Source organism: Nicotiana tabacum, chromosome 14 (genome assembly GCF_000715075.1).
Source record: "Nicotiana tabacum cultivar K326 chromosome 14, ASM71507v2, whole genome shotgun sequence".
NCBI classification, from domain to species: domain Eukaryota; kingdom Viridiplantae; phylum Streptophyta; class Magnoliopsida; order Solanales; family Solanaceae; genus Nicotiana; species Nicotiana tabacum.
In genome coordinates this window covers 108,394,389-108,421,191 of record NC_134093.1, presented here as the reverse complement: position 1 = coordinate 108,421,191, position 26,803 = coordinate 108,394,389, and the positions used below count along the sequence as shown (strand labels likewise).

Sequence of the window (26,803 nt, the reverse complement as noted above, 5' to 3'; positions counted from 1 at the left end):
TGCGTCACTAAAAATAGTAGAATGATAAAAAGATTTGGGGTTTCGTACCCTCATGAGTAGATTTACAATCATTACTTACCTCAAACCGGTCAAATCTCTACCCCGCAATGCTCTTGACTCTGGACTCGGCCTCCAAATGCTCTGAATCTATTCACAATCAGTACAATACTATCAATACGCACTAATGGAATGAATTCCACAAGAAAAGCTACAAAATTAGACCAAAACCCAAAATTGGCTCAAACCCGGCCCCCGAGCCCACGTCTCGAAATCCAAAAAAATTACAAAACTAGAAAGCTCATTCACTCACGAGTCTAACCATACCAAATTCATCAAAATCCGACATCGTTTGGTCCTTCAAATCCTTAAATTACTCTCCAAAGAGTCCAAGCCCTAACCCCTCATTTTCACTAATTACAATGATTAAACAACGAAAAATCACCATATATACAAGAATTAGGTCTCAAGTAACTTACCTCAACGAAATCCCCTTGATTCCCTCTTCAAATCTCTCCAAAAGCTCCAAAAATCGAATAGAAATGGTGAAGAATGCACCAAAATTCGCGAAGTCTGCAATATGTACCCTCTACCAAGGTCCTCGCACCTGCGGTCCAAGGAGCCGCACCTGCGCAACTCACTTACATTCCCAGACTCCGCATCTGTGGCAAACCCATCGCACCTGCGAAGGCGAACATGCGCGTTTCCTCCGCTTCTGCAAAGCCTGCCCATCATTTCCCTTCTCCGCATCTGCTCCCCAGGTTTTGCACCTGCGGGCTCGCAGATGCGACCTCCAACTCGCACCTGCGCATCTTGCCTAGACCAGCGTTGCCCGCACCTGCGCACTCCCCACACGCACCAGCGGCCTCGCACCTGCGAGGCTTTCTTTCGCAGGTGCGAAACTAGCAGTAGCAGCAGCTCCAGCTGCATTTTCCATCTAAGACAAATCCGTTAACCATCCGGAATCACCCTGAGGCCCTCGGGACCTCAACCAAAAATGCCAACAAGTCATATATCAATATACCAACTTAGTCGAACCTTCGAATCACTCAAAACAACACCAAATCATCAAATTACCCTCGGATTCAAGCCTAAGAACTTTTAAATTTCCAAATTCGGCAACTGATGCTGAAACCAACCAAACCACGTCCGAATGACCTCAAATCTTTCACACACATCACAAATGACACTACGAACCTACTCCAACTTCCGAAATTCCATTCCGACCCCGATATCAAATTTTCCACTGCCGACCAAAATCGCCGAATTTCTAATTTCGCCAATTCAAGACTAATTCTACCACGGACCTCCAAATCACATTTCGAATGCACTCCTAAGTCCAAAATCACCTAACGGAGCTAACGAAACCATCAGAATTGAAGTCCGAGATTGTTTATACATAGGTCAATATCCAGTTGACTTTTCCAACTTAAGTTTTTACTTAAGAGACTAAGTGTCTCAATTCACTCTGAAACCACTCCGGTCCCGAACCAACTAACCCGATATAACATAATATAGCTGAATAACACAAAAAGAAGTAGAAATGGGGAAAACGGGGCTATAACTCTCGAAACGACCGGCCGGGTCATTACATCCTCCCCCTTTTAAACATTCGTTCGTCCTCGAACGGGTCTAGAAATATACCTGGAGTCTCGAATAGGCGTGGATATCTGCTCTGTATCTCCCACTCGGTCTCCCAGGTGGCCTCCTCCACAGGACTCTCCATCGCACCTTCACTGAAGCTATATCCTTTGACCTCAACCTTTGAACCTGCCGATCCAAAATAGCCACCGGCTCCACATCAAAAGTTATATCACCCTCCAACTAAACCGTGCTGAAATACAAAACATGGGACGGATCTCTAATATACTTCCAGAGCATGGAAACATGAAACACTGGATGCACACTCGACAAGCTGGGTGGCAAGGCAAGCTTATAAGCTACCTCCCTTATCCTCTGAAGTACCTCAAAAGGCCCAATGAATCGGGGGCTCAACTTGCCCCTCTTCCCAAATCTCATAACACCCTTCATGGGTGATACCTTCAGCAAAACATTCTCCCCAACCATAAAAGACACATCACAGACCTTCCTATCCACGTAGCTCTTCTGCCTAGACTGCGCCGCGTGAAGCCGCTCTTGAATTAATTTCACCTTATCTAATGCGTCATGGACCAAGTCTGTACCTAAGAGCCTAGCCTCACCCGACTCAAACCATCCAACCGGAGATCTACACCTCCTCCCATATAAAGCCTCGTATGGATCCATCTGAATACTCGACTGATAACTGTTATTATATGCAAACTCTGCGAGTGGAAGAAACTGGTCCCATGAACCCCCAAAGTCAATGACACAAGCACGCAACATATCCTCCAATAACTAAATAGTGCGCTCAGATTGCCCGTCCGTTTGAGGGTGAAAAACCGTGCTCAACTCAACCTGAGTACCCAACTCCCGCTGTACAACCCTAACTGCGATGTGAACTGAGTATCCCTATCTGAAATGATGGAAATAGGGACACCATGCAGGCGAACGATCTCTCGGATGTAAATCTCAGCCAACCGCTCTGAAGAGTAAGTAGTACCAACTGGAATGAAGTGCACAGACTTGGTCAGCCAATCCACAATAACCCAAATAGCATCGAACTTCTTCAAAGTCTGTGGGAGCCCAACTACAAAGTCCATGGTGATCTGCTCCCCACTTCCACTCTAGGATCTCTAATCTCTGAAGCAAGCCACCCGGTCTCTGATGCTCATACTTAACCTGCTGACAGTTGAGGCACCGAGCCACAAACCCAACTATATCCTTCTTCATCCGCCTCCACCAATAGTGCTGCCTCAAATCCTGGTACATCTTCGCGGCACCCGGATGGATGGAATACCGCGAGCTGTGGGCCTCCTCAAGAATCAACTCTCGAAGCCCATCTACATTAGGCACACATATCCGGCCCTTCATTCTCAGCACGCCGTCATCACCAATAGTCACATCCCTAGCATCACCTCTCTGAACTCTGTCCTGAAGAACGAGCAAGTGGGGGTCATCATACTGACACTCCCTACTATGGTCATAAAGAGAAGACCTGGAGACCATACAATCCAATACCCGACTAGGCTCTGAAATATCCAATCTGATAAGCTGGCCCGCTAAGGCTTGAACATCCAATGCCAGCGGTCTCTCTGCTGCTGGAAGATATGCTAAACTCCCCAAACTCTCTGCCCGGTGACTCAAAGCATCGGCTACCACATTGGCCTTCCCCGGATGGTACAAAATAGTGATATCATAGTCCTTAAGAAGCTCCAACCATCTCCGTTGACGCAAATTAAGATCCTTCTGCTTTAACAGATACTGCAAACTCCAGTGATCAGTATAGATCTCACAATGAACCCCATACAAATAATGACATCAAATCTTCAAGGCGTGAACAATGGCCGTTAACTCAAGATCATGGACAGGATAGTTTTTCTCATGGGTCTTCAACTGGCGCGAGGCATAGGCGATCGCCCTACCCTCATGCATCAAAACATAACCAATGCCTATCCTCGAGGCATCACAATATACGGTGTAAGAACCTGAAACTGATGGCAGAACCAACACTGGAGTTGTGGTCAAAGCAGTCTTGAGCTTCTGAAAGCTCTCCTCACACTCATCCGACCACCTGAATGGAGCACCCTTTTGGGTCAATTTAGTCAAGGGCGATGCAATAGATGAAAATCCCTCCACAAAGCGACGGTAGTAACCCGCCAAACCAAGAAAGCTCCTAATCTTCGTGGTTGAGGATGGTCTGGGCCAACTCTGCACCGCCTCTATCTTCTTCGGATCCACCTGAATACCCTCACTAGACACCACGTGCCCCAAGAATGCTACCGAACTGAGCCAAAACTCATATTTGGAGAACTTTGCATAAAGCTTCTCCTCCCTCAATCTCTGTAATACAATCTTCAAATATTGATCGTGTTCCTCCTGGCTACGAGAGTACACCAGGATTTCATCAATGAATACAACAACGAATGAGTCCAAATAGGGCTGGAATACTCTGTTCATCAAATGCATGAACATTGCTGGGGCCTTGGTCAGCCCAAAAGACATCACCAAGAACTCATAAAGGGCCATATCGGGTCCTGAAAGTTGTCTTAAGAATATCTGAATCCCGAATCTTCAGCTGGTGATAACCGAACCTCAAATCAATCTTGGAGAACACCCTCGCTCCCTGAAGCTGGTCGAATAAATCATCAATGCGAGGGAAAGGATACTCATTCTTGATTGTGACCTTGTTCAACTGCCTGTAATCAATACACATTCTCATGGAACCATCCTTCTTCTTCACAAATAGAACCAGTGCACCCCAAGGTGACACACTAGGCCGAATAAACCCCTTAACAAGGAGTTCCTGAAGATGTTCTTTCAATTCCTTCAACTTCTCTGGTGCTATACGATATGGTGGAATAGAAATGGGCTGAGTGCCCGGCACCAAATCAATACCAAAGTTAATATCCCTGTCAGGCAGCATGCCCGGCAGGTCTGCAAGAAACACATCCGAAAAATCACGTACCACCGGAACAGAATTAATAGCAGGAGTCTTTGCACTAACATCCCTCACAAAAGCCAAATAAGATAGGCAACCCTTCCCAACCATGCGCTGAGCCTTCAAATATGAAATCACCCCATTTGGTACATAATCTATAGAACCGCTCCACTCAACCCTCGGAATTCCCGGCATAGTCAATGTCACCGTCTTAGTGTGACAATCTAGAACAGCATGATATGGAGATAACCAATCCATACCCAATATCACATCAAAGTCGACCATACTGAGCAGCAAAAGGTCCAATTGGGTCTCCAGACCCCCAATAGTCACCACACATGATCGATATATGCGGTCCACAATAATAGTATCGCCCACATGAGTAGATACATGAACAGAAGAAACTAGAGACTCACGGGGTATATCCAGAAAATGGGCAAAATACGAGGAAACATATGAATACGTGGAACCAGGGTCAAAAAATACTGAGGCATCTCTGTGACAAACTGAGACAATACCTGTAATCACAGCATCTGAAGCGATAGCATCTGGTCTGGCAGGGAGAGCATAGAAACGGGCCTGACCATCCCCTGATCTGCCTCCCCCTCTAGGGCGACCTCTAGCTGACTGACCTCCACCCCGAGCTGACTAGGGGGGGGGTGGTGAGGTAACTGGTGCTGTAGTCGGAGGCTTACTCCTCTGCTAAGATAGACCTCCATGACGATGAGGATACTGCCTCCACATATTCCCAAGCTTCCCACACACAAAATAACTCCCTGGTGCTGGCAGCGGAAACTGAAGGGAACCCCTAGCACCGGGATAACTGGTAGAAGAACCTGGCATGGAAGAGCCCTGAACAGGTGGAGCACGGGACGAACTCTGAACTGGAAGGGCACTAAGTGATGAGTGGCCCTGGTGAGAACTGTGAGAACCATGGCCAGATGATGCACCCCGATGAAATGGCCGAGCTGACTGAGCCTGTTTGAAATGACGACTTCTACCGTGCTGGAACTGACCCCCAAAAGGAGCACCGCTGAATCCACCCTGACCACGAGGCCTCTTGGCCTCCCTCTTAACCCTCTCCTGACTGCGAACCATATCAATCTGCCGAGCAATGTCGACAACCTCATCAAAGGTAGCACCCAAAACCCACTCCCTGGTCATGAGCAACTGCAGCTGATAAGTGAGGCCATCAATAAACCTCATGATCCTCTCTCTGTCCGTGGGAACCAACTAGATAGCATGATGGGCCAACTCAGAGAATCATATCTCATACTGTGTCACAGACATATCACCCTGGTGAAGCCGCTCAAACTGTATGCGCAACTCCTCTCTGCGGGATCGAGGCACGAACTTCTCCAAAAAGACCACGGAGAACTGCTGCCAAGTAAGTGGTGTTGCGCCATCAGGCCTACGCCTCTCGTAAGTCTCCCACCATCTGAGTACAGCCCCAGAGAACTGAAAGGTAGTGAATGAGACCCCACAAGTCTCTAAAATACCAGCAGTACGGAGTATCCTCTGACACCTGTCCAAAAAGTCCTGAGCATTCTCTCTCTCTGTGCCACTGAAAGGTGGTAGCTGAAGTCTCCCAAACCTCTCCAACCTACGCTGATCATCATCAGGCATAGCAGGAACCACATAATCCTGAGCAACAGTAACCGGCTAGGCTGGTGGTGGCTTCGGTGTCTGAAGTCCCTAAATAACCTGCTCGGGTGTGCGAGCGACGGGAGTCTGAGTGCTTCCCCTAGCCTGAGAAGTCGCTGCGGCCGTCGAAATAGAGACCGCTTGAGCAAGGCCAGTACACGCTGTCAGAATCTGAGCTAGGGCCTCCTGAAGGCTTGGAATTACAATAGGCATAGGTGGTGCCTCAGCTGGTGCATCAATAACTGGAACTTGGTCCTGATCTGGGACAACTAGTAGATCTACAAGTACTGCCCCAGCTGTTGTACGGGCTGCACCTCTGCCCCTACCATGGCCTCTACTGTGGCCTCGGCCTCTCGCGGCCCTAGTTGGTGGTACTGGTGGCTAGCCCTCCTGACCGGTAGTATGAGTCCTCACCATCTATAAGAGAATGAAACAACAGATGTTTAGTTACTAGAATCAATAAATTCGCACGACAAGAATTCAAGAATGTGGAGTTTCCTAAAGGTTTTGCAGCCTCTCGAAGATAAGTACAGACATCTCCGTACCGATCCGCAAGACTCTACTAAACTCGCTCATGACTCGTGAGACCTATGTAACCTAGGCTTTGATACCAATCTGTCACGACCCAAAACTAACCCCTATCGTGATGGCGCCTATCGTGGAACTAGGCAAGCCGACTCATTTCCAAAACAAACTGATATTCTCATTTTAAAGATAATTTCAAGGTTATTTAGCATAAAAACCTTCGTAAAGGAGTTCCAATCAAAATAAAAGTGCGAAAAGAAAAGCCCGACATCGGGGTGTCACTATTCATGAGCATCTACTACAAACTATCTAACAATATCAAGGCTAACTCATCTTGAAAAATAGATAAATACAACTAGAGGAAGATAAGAGGGAGAAGAGCAGGGGCTGCGATCGCCAAACAGCTACCTTGCTATCTCCAAGAAAATCTGCAACTAGAACAATCAATAACCGCTACTGTGTCCAGCTACACCTGAATCTGCACACAAGGTGCAGGGAGTAACGTGAGTGTGCCAACTCAGTAAGTAACAACAATAAATAAAGACTGAGCAGTAGTGACGAGCAATAAAGCATATAACATTCATATCAGGAAATCTCAGTAAAGTACAACATGCTTTAAAAATCAGGATTTGAATCAAAACATCTCGTTTAACCCAGTTCCAGTAAATATCATTTAAAGATATTTTTCAACAGTTTTCAGACAGAGGAAAAATGCAAAGGTGAGCAAAAATGATGAAATCATAAACAGTCCCTCGGGCAAAACATCACTCATATACAGCCCCTCGGGCAAACCTCACAGTCACTCGTGCCACTCGGGCATACCTCACCATCACTCTTGCCACTCGGGCATACCTCACAATCACTCATGCCTCCCAGTCACTCAGCATTCGGCACTCGGCACTCGCACTCAGTAGGTACCTGCGCTCACTGGGGGTGTGTACAGACTCCGGAGGGGCTCCTTCAGCCCAAGCGCTATAATCTGCACGGACAACTCACGTGCTGCACGGACAACTCACGTGCTATAATAATAAAGTATGCTGCAGGTGGGCAGCCCCGATCCACACTCATCCTCACAAATCAGGCCCTCGGCCTCACTTAGTCATAAACCTCTCAAGCCACTCGGGCATTTCTATAAAACAAGGCATTCGGCCCAAAATATTTATATGCATCAAAATAGAGTCATAAAACTGAGTTACGCGGTAAACAAGTATAAACATGACTGAGTATGAATTTTCAATCAAAAACAATGAGAGGATGGTAAGAAAATCCCCTAAGGGTCCAAACAGCACTGGCGCAAGGCCCGAATAAGGCATTCAGCCCAATTTACAGAAACTCTTTCTAAAACATATAAGTATCATATAGTTTCAACAAAATATGCAACTTTACAGTTGCTACGGGACGGACGAAGTCAAAATCCCCAACACTGCACGCCCACACGCCCGTCACCTAGCATGTGCATCACTAAAAATAGTAGAATGATAAAAATATCCGGGGTTTTGTACCCTCATGAGTAGATTTACAATCGTTACTTACCTCAAACCGGTCAAATCTCTACCCCGCAATGCTCTTACCTCTGGACTTGGCCTCCAAATGCTCCGAATCTATTCACAATCAGTACAATACCATCAATACGCGCTAATGAAATGAATTCCACAAGAAAAGCTACAAAATTAGACCAAAACCCGAAATTGGCTCAAACCCGGCCCCCGAGCCCACGTCTCAAAATCCGAAAAAAATACAAAACTAGAAAGCTCATTCAACCACGAGTCTAACCATACCAAATTCATCAAAATCCGACATCGTTTGGTCCTTCAAATCTTTAAATTACTCTCCAAAAATTCCAAGCACTAACCCCTCATTTTCACTAATTACAATGATTAAACAACAAACAATCACCATATATACAAGTATTAGGGCTCAAGTAACTTACCTCAACGAAATCCCCTTGATTCCCTCTTCAAATCTCTCCCAAAAGCTCCAAAAACCGAATAGAAATGGTGAAGAATGAACCAAAATTCGCGAAGTGGGCAATATGTACCCTCTACCCAGGCTCCTCGCACCTGCGGCCATTTTCTTGCACCTGCGGTCCAAGGAGATGCACCTGTACAACTCACTTTCGCGCCCAGACTCCGCATCTGCGGCAAACCCATCGCACCTGCGAAGGCGCACCTGCGTGTTTCCTTCGCTTCTGTGAAGCCTGCCCAACATTTCCCTTCTCCGCATCTGCGCCCCAGGTTTCGCACCTGCGGGCTCGCAGATGCGACCTCCAACTCGCACCTGCGCATCTTGCCTAGAACAGCGTTGCCCGCACCTGCGCACTGCCCACGCGCACCAGCGGCCTCGCACCTGCGAGGCTTTCTTTCGTAGGTGCGAAAATAGTAGTAGCAGCAGCTCCTGCTGCATTTTCCAAATTCGACAAATCCGTTAAACACCCGGAATCACCCCGAGGCCCTCGGGACCTCAACCAAAAATGCCAACAAGTCATATATCAACATACCAACTTTGTCGAACCTTCGAATCACTCAAAACAACACCAAATCATCAAATTACCCTCGGATTCAAGCCTAAGAACTTCTAAATTTCCAAATTCGGCAACCGATGCTGAAACTAACCAAACCATGTCCGAATGACCTCAAATTTTGCACACACATCACAAATAACACTACGAACCTACTCCAACTTTCGGAATTCCATTCCGACCCCGATATCAAATTTTCCACTGCCGACCAAAATCGCTGAATTTCCAATTTCGCCAATTTAAGCCTAATTCTACCGCGGACCTCCAAATCATATTTCGGACTCACTCCTTAGTCCAAAATTACCTAACGGAGCTAACGGAACTATCAGAATTCAAATCCGAGATCGTTTACATATAGGTCAACATCCAGTTGACTTTTCTAACTTAAGATTTTACTTAAGAGACTAAGTGTCTCAATTCACTCTGAAACCACTCCGGTCCCAAACCAACTAACCCGCTATAACATAATATAGCTGAATAACACAAAAAGAAGTAGAAATGGAGAAAACGGGGCTATAACTCTCGAAACGACCGGCCGGGTCGTTACATATCCAAAACCTGATCCGAACATACGCCCAAGTCCGAAATCATCATACGAATCTATTGAAACCGACAAATCCCGATTCCGAGATCGTTTTCTCAAAATGTTGACCAAAGTCAAACTTGACCCTTTTAAAGCCAACTTAAGGAACCAAGGGTTCCGATTTCAACCCAAACACTTCCAAATCCCGAACCAACCTTCTCCGCAAGTCATAAATCAATAAAAGCACATATGGGGAGTTTTATTTTAGGGAACGGGGTTCTAAAAGTCAAAATGACCGGTTGGGTCATTACATTCTCCACATCTTAAGCAAACGTTCGTCCTCGAACGGGTTTAGAATAATACCTGGAGTGCTAAATAAGTGGGGATATTCGTTCCGCATGTCTTCCTCGGCCTCCCAAGTCGCTTCCTCAACTGGTTGGCCCCTCCACTGGACCTTTACTGTAGAAATCCTCTTGGACCTCAACTGGCGAACCCGTCTATCAATAATGGCAACTGGCTCCTCTTCATAACCCAAACTCTTATCTAGCTTAATTGTGGTGAAGTCTAACACATGTGACAGTTCGGCATGATACTTCTGGAGCATAGATACCTGGAAAATCGGATGAACTCCGGATAGACTGGGAGGCAAAGCAAGCTCGTAAGCAACCTCCCTAACTCATCCCAACACCTCGAATGGGCCTATAAACCTTGGGCTCAGTTTCCCCTTTTTCCCAAATCTCATGATTCCCTTCATCGGCGAAACTTTCAAGAGAACTTTTTCACCCACCATAAATGATAAATCACGTGCTTTCTGATCTGCGTAACTCTTCTGTCTGGACTGTGCTGTGCGATGTCGCTCCTGAATTAACTTTACCTCTTCCAAGGCATGCTTCACCAAATCAGTACCATATAACTTAGCCTCACAGGGCTCAAACCATCCAATGGGCGAACGACATCGCCGACCATATAAAGCCTCAAACGGAGCCATCTCGATGCTGGATTGGTAACTGTTGTTATAAGCAAACTCGGCCAAAGGAACGATCCCACTGACCTCCAAAGTCAATCACACATGCCCTGAGCATATCCTCCAAAATCTGAATTGTCCGTTCTGACTGCACGTCAGTCTGCGGATGAAATGTTGTGCTAAGCTCTACACGCGTCCCCAATTCACTCTGTACTGCTCTCTAAAAATGTGAAGTAAATTGAGGGCCTCTATCTGATATGATGGAAATGGACACACCATGTAACCGGACTATCTCCTGAATATATATTTGGGCCAACCTCTCTGAAATATACGTAGTCACAACCGGAATGATGTGTGCTGACTTAGTCAACCTGTCCACAATGACCCAAACTACATCAAACTTCCGCAAAGTCCACGGCAACCCAACTACAAAGTCCATAGTAATGTGTTCCCATTTCCACTCCGGTATAGTCATCTGCTGAAGTAGGTCACCTGGCCTCTGGTGCTCATATTTAACTTGTTGGCAATTTAGACACCTAGCTACATACTCAACTATGTTCTTTTTCATTCGCTGCCACCAATAATGCTGGCCCAAATCACGATACATCTTCGTAGCACCTGGAGAATAGAATACTGAGAATTGTGTGCCTCCTCTAGGATCTTTTTCCTCAGTTCATCCACATTAGGAACACAGACGATCCTGGAGTGGCAGAACACCATTCGCGCCAATAGTAACTTCCTTGGCACCACCTCGTAGTATCGTTTCTCACAGAACCATTAAGTGTGGATCATCATACTGGCGAGCCTTGATCTGCTCAAATAGTGAAGACTGGGCCATAAACAATGCGAGAACTTGGCTGGGCTCTGAAATATCCAACCGCACAAGTTTGTTAGCCAAGGACTGAATATCCACAGCAAATGGCCTCTCCTCTACTAAAATGAAAGCCAAACTACCTATACTCTCCACTTTCCTACTCAAGGTGTCTGCAACCATGTTTGCTTTCCCCGGATGATACAGGATAGTAATATCATAATCTTTTAGTAACTCAAGCCATCTGCGCTGCCTCAAATTTAGATCCCTCTGCTTGAACAAATGCTGCAAACTGCGATGATCGGTGTAAACTTCACAAGACACCCCATAAAGATAATGCCTCCAAATCTTAAGAGCATGAACAATCACAGCTAACTCCAAATCATGCACTAGATAATTCTTCTCGTGGGGCCTCAGCTGACATAAAACATATGCAATAACTCGCCCTTCCTGCATCAGTACACAACCCAAGCCGATGCGTAAAGCGTCACAATACACTGTATACATCCCCGAACCGGAAGGTAACACTAACACTAGTGTTGTAGTCAATGTTGTCTTGAGCTTCTGAAAGCTCACCTCGCAATCATCGGACCATCGGAACGGAGCACCCTTCTGGGCTAATTTGGTCAAAGGTGCTGCAATAGATGAAAAGCCTTCCACGAACCGATGATAATAACCTGCTAAACCTAGGAAACTCCTGATCTCAGTCGCTGAAGTGGGACAATGCCAACTCTGAACTGCCTCAATCTTTTTGGGATCGACTTTAATACCGTCACCCGATATAATATGCCCCAAAAATGTTACAGACTCTAGCCAGAACTCACATTTGGAGAACTTAGCATATAGCTTTTGTTCTCGCAACGTCTGAAGCACCACTCTCATATGTTGCTCGTGCTTCTCCTTACTGCACGAATAGATCAAAATGTCATCAATGAAGACAATGACAAACGAATCAATATACGGCCTGAATACCCTGTTCATCAGATCCATAAATGTTGTCGTGGCATTAGTTAAACCAAAAGACATCACCAGAAACTCATAATGACCATATCTAGTCCGGAAAGCAGTCTTCGGAATATTTAAATCCCGAATCTTCAACCGATGGTACCCGACCTCAAGTCAATCTTAGAGAACCCTCTAGCACCCTGCAACTGGTCAAATAGATCATCAATACGCGGCAACGGGTACTTGTTCTTAATAGTGACTTTGTTTAATTGATGATAAACAATACACATTCGCATTGTTCCATTCTTCTTCTTCACAAATAATACTGGTGCACCCCAAGGCGATATACTCGGTTTGACGAACCCTTTGGCTAGTAACTCCTCAAACTGTTCTTTCAATTCTTTCAATTCTTTCAGAGCCATGCGATACGGTGGAATAGATATAGGCTGGGTAGCTGGAGCCAGGTCAATACAGAAATAAATATCACTATCCAGTGGCATACCTAGAAGATCTTAAGGAAATACATCGGAGAACTCCCGAACTACAGGCACTGAATCAATAGCCGGAGTCTCTGCAGTAGTATCCCGAACATAGTCCAGATAAGCTAAACAACCCTTCTCAACCATGTGTTGAGCCTTCATAAAAGAAATAACCCGATTAAATGCACTAACAGACAAACCCTTCCACTCCAGTCTAGGCAATGCTGGAATAGCCAAGGTGACAGTCTTGGCATGACAATCTAGAATAGCATGATATGGAGATAACCAGTCCATACCCAGGATGATTTCAAAGTCGGTCATCTCAAGCAATAAGAGATTTGTTCTAGTCTCATAACCACAGAATGTAATAATACAGGATCAGTAGATCCGATTCACAACAACATAATCGCCCACAAGAGTGGACACATAAACATGAGTACTCAAGGACTCACGAGAAACACCCAAGAATTAAGCAAATAGAGATGACACATATGAATACGTAGATCCTGGATCAAGTAATACTGAGGCATCTTTGCCGCAAACAGAAATAATACATGTAATCACGGCATCTGAGGCTTCCGCATATGGTCTGGCATGAAAAGCATAGAATCGAGTTGGAGCTTTAACTGGCTGGCCTCCACCTGGTTGACCTCCACCTCTAGGACGACCTCTACCCACCTGTCCTCCACCTCTTGCTGGTCGGACGACTGGTGGAGCAACTGGTGTAGTAATCATAAGTTGTTGACCCTGTTGCATTAGTCTACCCCGAAGCCTGGGACAGAATCTCCGTATGTGACTGGGATCCCCGCATTCATAACAACTTTTCGGTGCGATAAGCTGCTGACTAGAAGTCTTGCCCTGGTGACCTGAAAAGCCGGTGAGCGGTAAGAACTCTCTGGTATAGCACTGAAATAAGGTCGCACTGGAGCACCCCGAGGAGACGGTGGTGCTGGATATGGGGGCCTGCTGGACTGCCCTCTCACTAACTGACCTCTGCTCCTAGACGGAGCACCTCTGAACTCTCCAGAATACTTGAACCGCTTATCTCTCATAACCTGCTCTCGGCTCCGCTGACGTACACCCTCAATCCTGCGGGCTATCTCCACGACTAACTCATAAGAAGTACCCATCTCAACCTCTCGGGCCATAGTGGCCTGAATGCTAGTATGTAAACCCGCAACGAACCTCCGCACTCTCTCCGCCTCAGTAGGGAGTATCATAAGTGCATGGCGAGATAATTCAGAGAATTTCGCCTCATAATCGGTCACTGACATCTGACCCTACTGGAGCTGCTCAAACTGAAACCGCAACTCTTTCCTCTGGGAGGGTGGAATATACCTGTCCAAGAAGATATGGGTGAACCTGTCCCAAGTCATGGGAGGAGAATCTGCTAGTCTGTCAAGAATATAAGACTTCCACCATCTACGAACTCTGCCCTCTAGCTAAAAAGTAGCAAAGTCAACCCCATGAGACTCCAATATACTCATGTTGTGCAGTCTGTCCCTGCACCGATCAATGAAGTCCTAGGGATCCTCATGTCGCTTGCCCCAAAAGACAAGAGGATGTAGTCTAGTCCATACATCCAATAGTTTCTACGGATCCAAGGCTCTAGCTGGCCTGGGCTCAGGTGTAGCCGCTGCCACTGGCTAGGCTCCACCCACGGGTAGTGCACCCTAGGTCTGATATACAGCAGTTGCATGTCCATGAGCCTGTGCGGTAGGGGTCTGTGCTTCCCCCGCCTGCCTGAGATGTGGCTGGGTCTGCTGGAAATAAACCAGCTTGAGTCATAGTATCCATGAACCGCATCATACGACCCATGACATCCTGGAATCTCGGTGCAGATGTGAAATCCACCGGAGCTGGCTCTGCCACAGACACCTCACCCTGCTCCTCAATAATGGGATCCTCTGCTGGACCCACTGGCAGCATAATTGGAATAGTCCTGGGACGTCCTCGTCCCATACAACGGGCTGGAGCCCTCCCTCGGCCTCTAGCAACTGGGGGAGTAGCTCTTCCCTAGTCTGGAGCCTCATTCGAGCGCGTTCTCACCATCTGTGTGAGAGTAAGAGAAAGATATTTAGTACTTCATTAATTGCACGATGGAAGATGAAGAAAGGTAGTTTCCTAACACCCTATAGCCTCTCGAAGATAAGTACATACGTCTCTGTACCGATCCGCAAGACTCTATTAGGTCTGCTTATAACTTGTGAGACCTACGTGAACTTAGTGCTCTGATACCATGTTGTCACGACCCAATTTCACCTAAAGGTCGTGATGGCGTCCCACACTACAGCTAGGCAAACCAACTAATAAATTAAACATATATCAAGTATTTTCAGAATAATTCTCTAAGAAATTTTATTATTTTATTAGCAATATTAAGAAATTAGAAAAGATACCGATTAACTTAAATCCAAGAAAATAATACCATTCTAAATTCTACCAATGTGTGTGCCAAGACCTGGTGTCACAAGTGTATGAGCATCTAGTAGATTATACAAAACTCCAAATATTGTCTGAAATAAAAATAGACATAATGAAAATACAAGGAGAGGCACCGGTAGCTGCAGAACGGCTCAGAAAGGCAGCTCACCACTACGCCTTTGCATAACGTGGATGTGCCATGATAGGTCCTCCACTAGTGCCTCTTTCAGATCCTGCACAAAAAGTGCAGCAAGTGTAGTATGAGTATGTAAACAACGTGTACCCAGTAAATATCAAGCCTAATCTCAAAGGGATAGAGACGTGATAGTCGACTTTCACACTCACTAAGGGTCAACACTAATAAATAGAATAAAATAGAATTATTTAAATCATCATGATTCATAGAGTTAACAATAATTTTATTCAATTAGCAGAAATAATAAAAAAAATTTAAATGCAATAATTTCCAATCCATTAATTAAATCCACCACAAGCTACAATTAAAACATCGGGGTATCGTGTAATTATTATTATTAGGAATAATTTCTACCGAGGTCGTACGGTCCGATCCAGAGTGTCATGTACACTGTCGAGGGACGTGCGGCGCGATCCATAGATGCATCTATACTGCCGAGGCGTTCGGCCCGCACCACAAGAAAGGAGGATATTTTCTTATGTACCTCCGGAATGAGAGTATATTTATTGTAAGATTAATTTGAGAGGATGAATAACTTATTTTAATAATTAATTAATTTAAACAGAAAATTAAGTATATGATATTCCCATATTTTACTATCTTCCCTAACAATTCACAATATATATATATACCAAATAATTTAATTAAATAAAAGATACAATTTACACAAGTAATTCATGCTTTGAGTTCTAACTACCCGAACTTTAGCATTACTAGTAGGTACGCACGGACTCTCGTCACCTCGTGCGTACGTAGCCCCCACAATTAGCAACAATTATTAATTTAATTATCTATGGGGTAATTTCCCCCTCACAAGATTAGACAAGAGACTTACCTTGTCTCAAAGTCTGCTTTTTCGATAAAAAATGTCGCGAAAATCTCAATTTGATGCCGAAAAATCCAAAACTATCCAAATGTTATACAAAATAATTAATACATGTTCGAAATTTTCAGATGAAAACGTTACCCATAATCTCTAGAACTCAAATATATAATTTCTATCCAATTCCATAACCATTTTCATGATTAAAAACTCGTTTTTATAAAAATCTAGGTTTTTCATCTAAATCTTTGATTTCTAAGATTTACTAGTTATAATATGCCCATAATCAATGTATTTAACTCAAGGTGTCTAGAATTAACTTACCTCCAAGATGCTACTTGAAACCCCTTCTCAAAAGCTCTGAAATCGCCTAACAATAGAAGAAAAACGGACTAAAAATGGACTGAGCTTAGTCTATTTTAAGGTTCTGCCCAACAGTGATTTCCGTACCTGCGGAGACTTAGCCGTACCTGCGGTTCCGCATCTGCGGAAAGAGCCTCGCAGGTGCGAGATTCCCCTCTCAGACTGGCTCCGCACCTGGGCCCAAAGGACCGCACCTGCGTGTCCGCTTCTACACCCAAATCCTTCGCACCTGCGGAAATTGTCCGCTTCTGCGAGTGTCGCACCTACGGCTCGCCAAGCGCAGGTGCGATTCTAACAGTAGCTGGGAGCTTCAGTTTTGGCTCCCAATTTCCAACTTGGTCCGAGCCTCGTCCGATTGACACTCGGGGCCTCCGGGACCCTGCCTGAACATACCAAGAAGTTTGAAATCATGAAACGGACTCGCTCGAACCCTCGGAACGTGTAAAACAACATCAAAACTAAGAACCACACCTCAAACCAAATTGATTCAACTTAAAATTTAAGTTCTTAAATTTACTTCCAATGCGCCGAAACATACTTAAACTACTCGGAATGACACAAAATTTTGCGTGCAAGTCTTAAATTACTATACGGAACTATTCTCAGACTCGGAATTCCAAACGGATTTCAATTACTCCACAACCTACTCCAAACCAAATTTAAAGAACTTTAAACCTTCAAATAGTTGATTTTTACTATTAAGCGCCAAAACGCTTTCGGGTTATCCAAAACCCAATCCGAACATGCGCCTAAGTATGAAATCATCATACGAACCTATTGGAACCGACAAATCCCGATTCCGGGGTCGTTTTCTCAAAATATTGACCGAAGTCAAACTTGCCCATTTTAAAGTCAACTTAAGGAACCAAGGGTTGCGATTTCAACCCAAACACTTTCAAATCCCGAACCAACCATCCCCGCAAGTCATAAATCAATAAAAATATATACGGAAAGTTTTATTTTAGAGAACGGGATTATAAAAGTCAAAATGACTGATTGGGTCATTACAAAATAGATCAAAAATTTAATACACGATACATTTGCTCAATTTCAAATAGGACATGGACATGCAATTTGGACGTTTTTCCTAGTGGAGTATCTTTTAAAAATGAATTTAAATGCTTAAAACAACTAGTCATTCAATGATGTTTGGAATGGCCAATTTGGTAACCATCAATTGTACCAGAAGTTTTCTACTTTGTTCCACACAAATATAATGTTTTATGAGTCGTGTGGATCAATAAACTGACCTAAAATCACGTCATTGAATCATATTCCACTATTTGGGAAGGGGGAAAAAAATTAGCTATCATCACACATGTAATGCTTCTAAATCTTATAAGTTATTAGTATTACATTTGAAGTACTTTTCTTTTGTATTTTTAATTAATTTAACATCTATCCTAGGGGAAGTAAGGTAAGAAGTCCCTTTACACGATCCCTTTATTTCTTCATCTTATTCAATAGTAGAACATTAAGTCGAGTTTACGTACATGAAGTAAATTTAGATCAACGGATAATGTGTAAATTTGGAGTTTTGGGGGAGAATGAAGTGCACCGGTACCAATGGTTAAGTATGCTATTTAAAATATATTTATAATTTAGATTAATTAATTTGTCCAAACTTGAGCACTAAATATCTTGAATTTTTGCATCCTCAATTTTTGAGCTACTAATTTGGAATTTAGGACTTAGTGTCCTAAATTTTTTATCTACTAATTTGACATTCAGGACTAAGTGTCCTGAATTTTTGAATTATTAATTTGAAATTCAGGACTAAGTCTATTAATTTGAAATTCAGGACTAAGTGTCTTGAATTTCTAAACTGTTAATTTAAATTCAGGACATAATATTTAAATTTCTGGACATAATTTTCGAACTTTAGGACAAGATGTCCTGAAGTTTGAACCTTAAGGTTTAAATCAAGGTTCAAACTTCAGGACACGACGTCTTGAAGTTTGAGCAAATTGGCTAATGTAAACTGTGAATATATTTTAAATAACATGCTTAAAAGTGGCTACCTAGTGACATTTCCAGGAGTTTTGGGAGTTAAAGTTACGGGTTCGGACGAACCCAATTATTTTTGCTTAGACTTTATATTTGTATTATAAAATTTATCAAATATATGTAAGTATTCAATTGGCAACCCAGTAACTATAGCGACTTAACGAGTTATGGGTTCGGCATCGAGTTTAGAGCCCATAAATTTAAAATTCTGGGTCAGTCGCCTACTATGATTAAGTATGAAAGAAATTAGTAATTGGAGTTTTGACTGTTCAACGAGAAACAGGTTGGCCTATGTGATCTTAAATAGCAGATCTGCATCTGAAAATACAAATAAACAAGAAATAGTAATTAGTAAGTATGATTGAACTGAAAAAAAAAAAAAGAACAGAAGAAGAAGCTGTAGCAACTATCAATAAATAATTCTGCTGATCTACTAGCTAGCAAGTTGTTATGTTACCATCAAAGGATATAGTGCAGTAGATGAGACTACTCTTCTCTTAACCATAGGTCTCGGGTTCGAGACCTGAATATGAAAAAATTTTTGGTAGGGAGCGTTTTCCCTCGAATGGGGTCTTACGCGGTGCGAATGTGAATATAATCGGGCTCCAGTGTAGATACCGGACACCGAATAAAAACCAAAAAAAGTTATTATGTTGGTAGAAATTACTGAGAAAGTGGTTTTATAATTCTTTAAATTTCTTTTTCACATGTGTTTATTAAGACAGCAAGAGAATTTTAATAATTTCCACTTAGGTTTTTCAAACATCCATGACCTCTTCTTTGACCAAAAATGGGGTGCTTATAAAAAGGAGCCAAAAAAAGTACAAAAAAATGAGAGGAAAAAAAAAAGAAATGTGATCTTATATTATTCTAAATTTTAATCCCCAATTACCATTATAAATGCACTAGCTAATCGTGAAGATTTACATAAGTAGACAAGTGGTTTTAATTTGTGATTCTTACATAAACTTGTTGAGGTTTTTTGTTTTTAAGATGAAATAGTCTTAAAATGAGGGTAAATGGGAAATGGAGGGAAAATGAAATTTTTGAGTAAAATTTTAAGTTTCCCCCTCTGGACACATATTGGAAGAGAAAAAGATTTTTGGTGGGTATATATATAATTGTTGTTCTTGTAGCTCTTAAAGAGTTAAGAAGAAAGCAAGCCCCGCGCCGTCATCATCGTCGCTCGGCTTCGACTACGGCTACGGCTACGGCTACGGATTCGGTCAATTGATTGATTAATTTTTTGGAACAAATTTATTTGTTAATAGTAAATATTAACGTAAGATTATCCGCATTTATAACGGATATTTTTCAATCCGTGTTTGACCACAAGGCAGCCGCCTAATGCTCTTCCTACCATGAATGTGCTTGCTCCACAAACAAGCTAATGCTTGCTCCACCATGGAGGGTGGACAATTGACACACACAATACACAAGACTGAAATCGCTCAACAGATTTGGCTATACATTGCACTCCTTCCTCTCAGCATTTCCATACGATTTTCTGAGTTTCTACTCCTTCGTTCTGTATTGTTTTAACTTCAAACAAAGCAACTGTAAGTGTGATTTGCTACCGAACTTTGTGTTCGCTGAAACACTGGGGTTTGAAGTACCGCTACACCAGTGTGTGATTCGTTCTATCCTGGGAGGAAATAATCCATTACCTTGGGTACTAGGAGAGAATTAAATTCCCTAAGAAAACACTGTGAATTCAGTGGGCTCGAATTAATTATTGTTTCATTACGATAACTTATATTTTGCAGAATTATTATTTACAAATACAGCAATATTGGCGGGACTAACAAAACTTTTAGGGTTGGTTTGGTTACCCGTGGGATTACGATATTAATCTCAATATTAAATTTGGAATTAATATTTATTCGCTGTTTGATTATTGGTACTAGTTAATATCGGGTTAAATTTTATATTATAGTTTTGATATTATTTATTCCTTGTAATAAACGTACGATTATAGATTATAATCTATTTATGCGTAAATCACATCTTGATCATCATTAAGCCTATTTCCATGGTATAATAATCAATTTGTAAGAGACAAAATTATATAAAGAGACAAGACAATGAATTATGAAAAGGATAGATCTTGGCATCTTCTTTAATACTTATACCTAACTTTATCACTATTTATTCATCAATCTAATCTTGAATGACTAGGAACAAATAATTGAACACTCAAAATGTCAATAATACCCCTATCTTACCATTCTAGATTTTTGTTTTTCCATCGGCAATTTCGTCCACATGTTTGAAAGCAAAATACATTAGCAGGACGCCGCATATGGTTTAAAGATTCCATTTCCCACATCAATCATCAATTAAAAAATTATATTCTTTTTGTTTCAGTTTACATAGAGTAGTTTAAATGTGTATAAAGTTTAAGAAAAGAAAATTTTTACTTTTGTGATCTTGAATATATTATAATATTTATGAGATTATAAAATTTTGAAACTTATAATCTTAAATATTCTATGATATTTATGATTATAAAAATTATAATCAAGAATAAAATGAAATTTGTAAATAAAATTATTTAGGTTAATAACAGTTAAATCTAATATTGACTACTAGTTTATAAATAATGGCATACTCAAATTGACAATAATGCCCATCTTACCACTTTAGATTTCTGTTTTATGCAATTTCGTCCACATATTCAAAAGCATAAACCATTGGCAGAATGCCGCATATGGTGTAAAGATTCCCACATCAATCATAAAGGCGGAGCCAGTAATTTAAAGTTTATGAGTTAGAGATTCTAATCATTTTTAAGTTATTGGGTTCTAAATTAATAATTTGTATATGTTTAATGAACTTCATCAAACAAATAGAGAGTTTGAACCAAAGCTATTGGGTTCCACCGAACCCGTAACTCGCTCTCTAGCTCCGCCCCTGATCAATCATCCAACCCCTCTCTTTTTGGGTCAGGGCGGATGCAGCTTGTTATTATCGGGTTTAATACAGCTTGTCATTATCGGGTTTAATATAAATCTACTTTCAATGTAGAATAAAATTTTAGGTTTAAAAATTTATTATAATTCATTTAATATTAAACTTATAAAACTTAAATGTTTGATTCGGATATTACACTCACCAATGTTAGGTGGAAACACAAGCTGGGCCCACTTCATTGGAACGATCCAGCATTTGCCACGTGTAAACTACCTTGGGTGGGTCACCACCTCATGAGTTAAGGATAGGATATGCGTACTTAATTGAATGTTTTAATAAAACGAAGAGTTAATACAACTTAATTAGGTAAAAATCAATCCCTTGCACACTCGTAGCCCCTTTTGGCTAAGTTATAAAAATCAGTTTATTTTTAGAAGTGTTTTTTTTTCTCAAAAGTACTTTCGGTGAGAAGCAGTTTGTGTTTGGCTAATTAATTTAAAAAATACTTTTGAGTAGCAATTTAGCCAAGTTTTAAAAAACTACTTCTAAGTGTATTTCTTTCAAAATTGCTTTTCAAAAAGTACTTTTGGAGAGAAATTATTTTTTTCTATTCTCCAAAATTTCTTCTGCTTCTCCTCAAAATCATTTTTTTCCTTTCAAGAGTTTGGCTAAACATCTTAATTTTAGAAAAAAATATTTTTGACAAAAAAAAAACGATTTTTGCTTCAAGATAAGTTTGGTCAAGGAGGCTATAATACTAATAGTAGTTTCCTTTGGAATTTCATACCCCGCACGCACTCCTTCTTCATTAAATGGTCAACTTTGTCCCTTGTGTTATGCCATATTGAGTAATTTTGGCATCTGTTAATTTTTATTCTAATAAATCTTCGTCGTTAAGAAAAAAAAAATTATTTTTGCGTAAGAGAGCTTTTACTTTAGGTAACTTCAATTATAGTTAGAATTTGCGGGGTAACATTGGACCTTTTCCTCAAAACATTTGACACGTGGAGTCCATCCGTTTTGCCTTGAATCTCCGGTAATGACAATTACAAATACGATATGATTTGCTAAGGGTAAATATATGAATGAACTAAAGTGAAATAAATAAGGCAAAAATGAGCAACTTAGAATATTATACGAGCAAATTTTCACTTTTTTTTTACTTCGATAGATAAGCTTCACGACCCTACCTTAATAAAAAAAGTTAACTAAATAATCTCAATTTTACTACAAACTCCTATGTCTAATTATAACAAAATTGAGTTGATAATTTAAAAAGAAAAGAAAATACTTACTATGTTACACCTGATTAATCTTTATTACTGAGAAATTAATACTTCTTTAAATTGAATAAAACATAAATCTAACTTAAAAAATCAGATTTTTCAATACTAGAATATTCGAGTATATATCCATGAAAATAGGTGATTTTTTTTTAGGAAAGAGATAAAAATAGTAGACATGGACTGACGTGGATCCATGCTGTTTTGGTCCTACCAATTATGACTGTCTCTATTCACTTTAACGTGTAATGGTAGGCTCCCCTAGAGTAGTTATTTGTCCAAAAGGATAAAATTGTCCACTTTTTTTCCCCCAAAATTTTGGTACTATATATATAAAGCCAGTTCTAGAATTAAATTAGTCACATTACAAATATTGTAACAAAACCTTAGTAAGCTTTTCTTTTTCTTCTTATTCATAAAGTTAATAAATAATTAAGGTTATTATGGTTAGAGTAATGGCTAGGAAACCATTGAATCATCGGATTTTAACGTGTGATATGCCGGAATTAATGGTGTTTTCCGGCGACTCCGCGATAAATATTTCCGATACGGTGTTCGGGTTTTTAGACGACGAGTCGCCGGAAAGTATTGGTGTTGATTTTTGTGTTGAAAATGAAGAAGATGAAGATGAAGAAAAAGAAGGTTCTGAAAATGTTGAAGATAATCAATTTTGGGAAACTCAACATCAGCTTTTACAAGTATGTTTTCTCCTTTCTTTAATTTCTTAATCTTATTTTTTTTTTAATGAATAAGTATAACGATAAACCAATGAAACTTTACAGATTTTAGCAAAGATTTTCTGGGAAATTTTGAAAACTTTTGTTTGTAACATGAGAAGGGAAAGAACCTTTATTTTATTAGAGAATCAAAGAAAGTTCCAATTGAATAATTTGAATTCAATATTGTGTTAACAAAAAAGAACTAAATTGAAAGTAATTAATTAAGGGTTTATTTTAAAGTTGATACTTTTTTCCGAATATAGCTCATTATGTCTTCATTTCCTTGATTTTCTCCTACCCGTTAACTCCAATTTCTAAACGGCATTATTTCCTAGTTTTTTAATTTTTGTTTCTTTTATATTAACTTATATACATTGAATTGATAATATATATTTTTTACACCATGTGACCTATATTCAGCCATTAATCTTTACATTAGGATAGGATGCGCTGTCATTTTCCGGGCATGAAGCCATGAACACGGGATGCTTTGTGCACCGGTTACCCTTTGCCACTATTAAATTATTAAATATCACTGCTTATATTATGAATAATTACGCGTAGCGTAAAGAATTGTTTTTTTACGTTCGTTCTAGTTTAGTTCATGCATAATTTAATTAGGGGACATGTAACTTAACTATTTTTGCTATTTGAACTGCAGGGTATACTATATCGGACTACTACCTTAGAATCACAAATCCGAAGCATTACAAAAGAGACAGTAAAAGAAGCAAAGCTGCAGTCCGAAATTAATGGCATTTGCACTTGCCGGAAAACCGCCGACGACGGCTGCCGGAACTGCCTTATGAAGGAGGTGTGTAGTCGTTTACAAACTGCTGGTTTTAACTCTGCAATTTGCAAGTCCAAGTGGAGAAGCTCTACAGATATTCCTTCAGGTAATTAATTATTTCCTAAATCTGTTTTTTTAAAACTCTTGTTGGAAATAGGGGTTTGCTATAATTTGTTTTAAGTGTTAAGAAATTCACTAAATAAGGATAAATAATTTATCCATAACTCAGCTAGTTGTTACTGGTTAGAATCCAAAAACTCAAAATTTGGGATATGCCTCTGTTTGGAAGATTATTACTTAATTAGTAAAAGACAAATTCTTTATAATATATAAATGATTACTTTATATCTAGATGAACAACTTCAACACCAACTATTAATCTAGCTTAATATATTTGAATAAATAATTATCTCTGATTACGACAACAGTCTAAAAATCTCTAGTGTATGGCAATGACATAGTCTTGATATTTCTTATATATACAGCTGGAAAATTAGTTGTTTGTGGCTATCCCTTAAGAACAAATGTATGACAAAGACTTTAAGAAATGATCTCCTTATTCAAGAAAAATCAAACAAAATCATATCTTTTTCTTTAGTTACTTGTTTTTTTATCAAGTGATATTGTTGTTTTTAATTAGCCACGTAAGTGAAGTATATCATGATTTTTATGCGTAGAACTAGTTCAAAGTTCTAATTAATTGGTGGCAAGTGAAAAATATCTAGAATAACCTTTAATTAACGCTTTTATTAACCATGTTACAGGTGAACATACATTTATAGATGTGATCGATTCTTCAAATCCTAAAAAAGGAGAAGTAAGAGTTATCATCGAGTTAAATTTTCGAGCTGAGTTTGAGATGGCAAGAGCATGTGAAGAATACAACAGATTAGTAAAATGTTTGCCGGAAGTATTCGTTGGAAAAATTGAGAGATTATTATCTTTGATCAAGATTTTATGTGCAGCCGCGAAGAAATGCATGAAAGAGAAGAAAATGCATATTGGACCATGGCGAAAGCAAAAATACATGCAAGCTAAGTGGCTAAAAACACGAGAACGTATGGCGGCCAAGCTACCGTTGTCCGTCGTCGTCGACGAGTATTTTAGCCGGCCGCCACGGCCGAGGGCATCTGTGCTCACCGTCGACTTGCTGGAAAATATTCCGAATTTACATCTCACGGCAGTTGAAGTAGTATGAGTTATGTTAATTGATGTATACAATTTGGAAAAAATTATAATTGTTTTTTCGTTGTTTTTCTTTAAGCTTTTGGGCTTAATAGCTTGGAGAGTAGAGTTTATAATATAACCTATGAATAGTGATTGCAAGTCTGCGGCTTGGTTTGTGGTTAGATCTTAAATGAATAGTGATTGCAAGTTTAAAAGTTATTGACCTGTGGCTGCTCAGAATTTGTTAAATGAAGAAAATAAAAAAAAAAATTACCTCCTTTTTGTGGTTCTTGGCGCAAATAATCAAATCTATGTATTAAGGGATTAAACCCAGTTAACAATAATATTTCTAGATGCGAGTTATAAGAGCGTGATTAAAGTTGTAGAAAAATAATAATGGGGTGTGACAATCATCCCAAATAACATGAGTGATAAATGAGCATTAAATAGCAATGATCAATAATAAATGGCATTTAGGTAAATAAAGAAATGATTCACAATAAAGGAGAAGATAGATATTATTCCTCTAACAATGATGAATGACAAATAAATCATTGGATGTTCATATTATCCTCGGATCTCGTAGAAGTCTAGAATAATGTGGACAAAAATCTTGATAAAAAGTGTTGTTTGTCCCTTGGTAAGGGAGAGAATCTTTATATCAAAGTGTGTTTTTACAAATGAATATCACATGCCCTACATCTCTCTCTCTTTATATATATATATATATATATATATATATATATATATATATATATATATAGACAAACTCCTAACAAACCCTAATAGTACAAGTGTAGAGAATATCCAATAGAATATTTTCTTTAATATTTTTTTTTGAAAACTAGTCATTACACCTCTGCAAATGGTGCTCGGTATCGACCATTGTTGACATCTCGTCCACGAACCTCGTTGCTTCTTGGTCGACCTCGACTAACCCTTTCCTTAGTGTTATATTGCCCTAAATATCCTAGGGCAGATTTTGTCCTATACAGTTAATCCATCCGCTTATTGAGGTCGGTCTCAGACGACCTTGATGAGTGGATTTTATTTGTCGTGGTCGAGAAGATTGGATGAGTGGGTCGGGTCGTGATGTTTGAGGTTATGTATTTTAGGGGCATGTCGCAACTTTTGGAGTTATGTATTTTCTGGATCAAAGTGACGTCATGAACATCATGCGTCATTATGGTGCG

General features: G+C 40.6%; 1 protein-coding gene across 1 annotated transcript; it reads left to right on the top strand.

Moving 5' to 3' along the window:
- Positions 1-23,292: 23,292 nt before the first annotated feature.
- On the top strand, positions 23,293-25,885 carry LOC107773793 (uncharacterized). The gene is made up of 3 exons (XM_016593218.2): positions 23,293-23,632; positions 24,315-24,549; positions 25,208-25,885. The coding sequence occupies exons 1-3, from the start codon at positions 23,378-23,380 to the stop codon at positions 25,639-25,641; spliced, it is 924 nt and encodes a 307-aa protein (XP_016448704.2). The 5' UTR covers positions 23,293-23,377; the 3' UTR covers positions 25,642-25,885.
- The last annotated feature ends 918 nt before the right edge of the window (positions 25,886-26,803 follow it).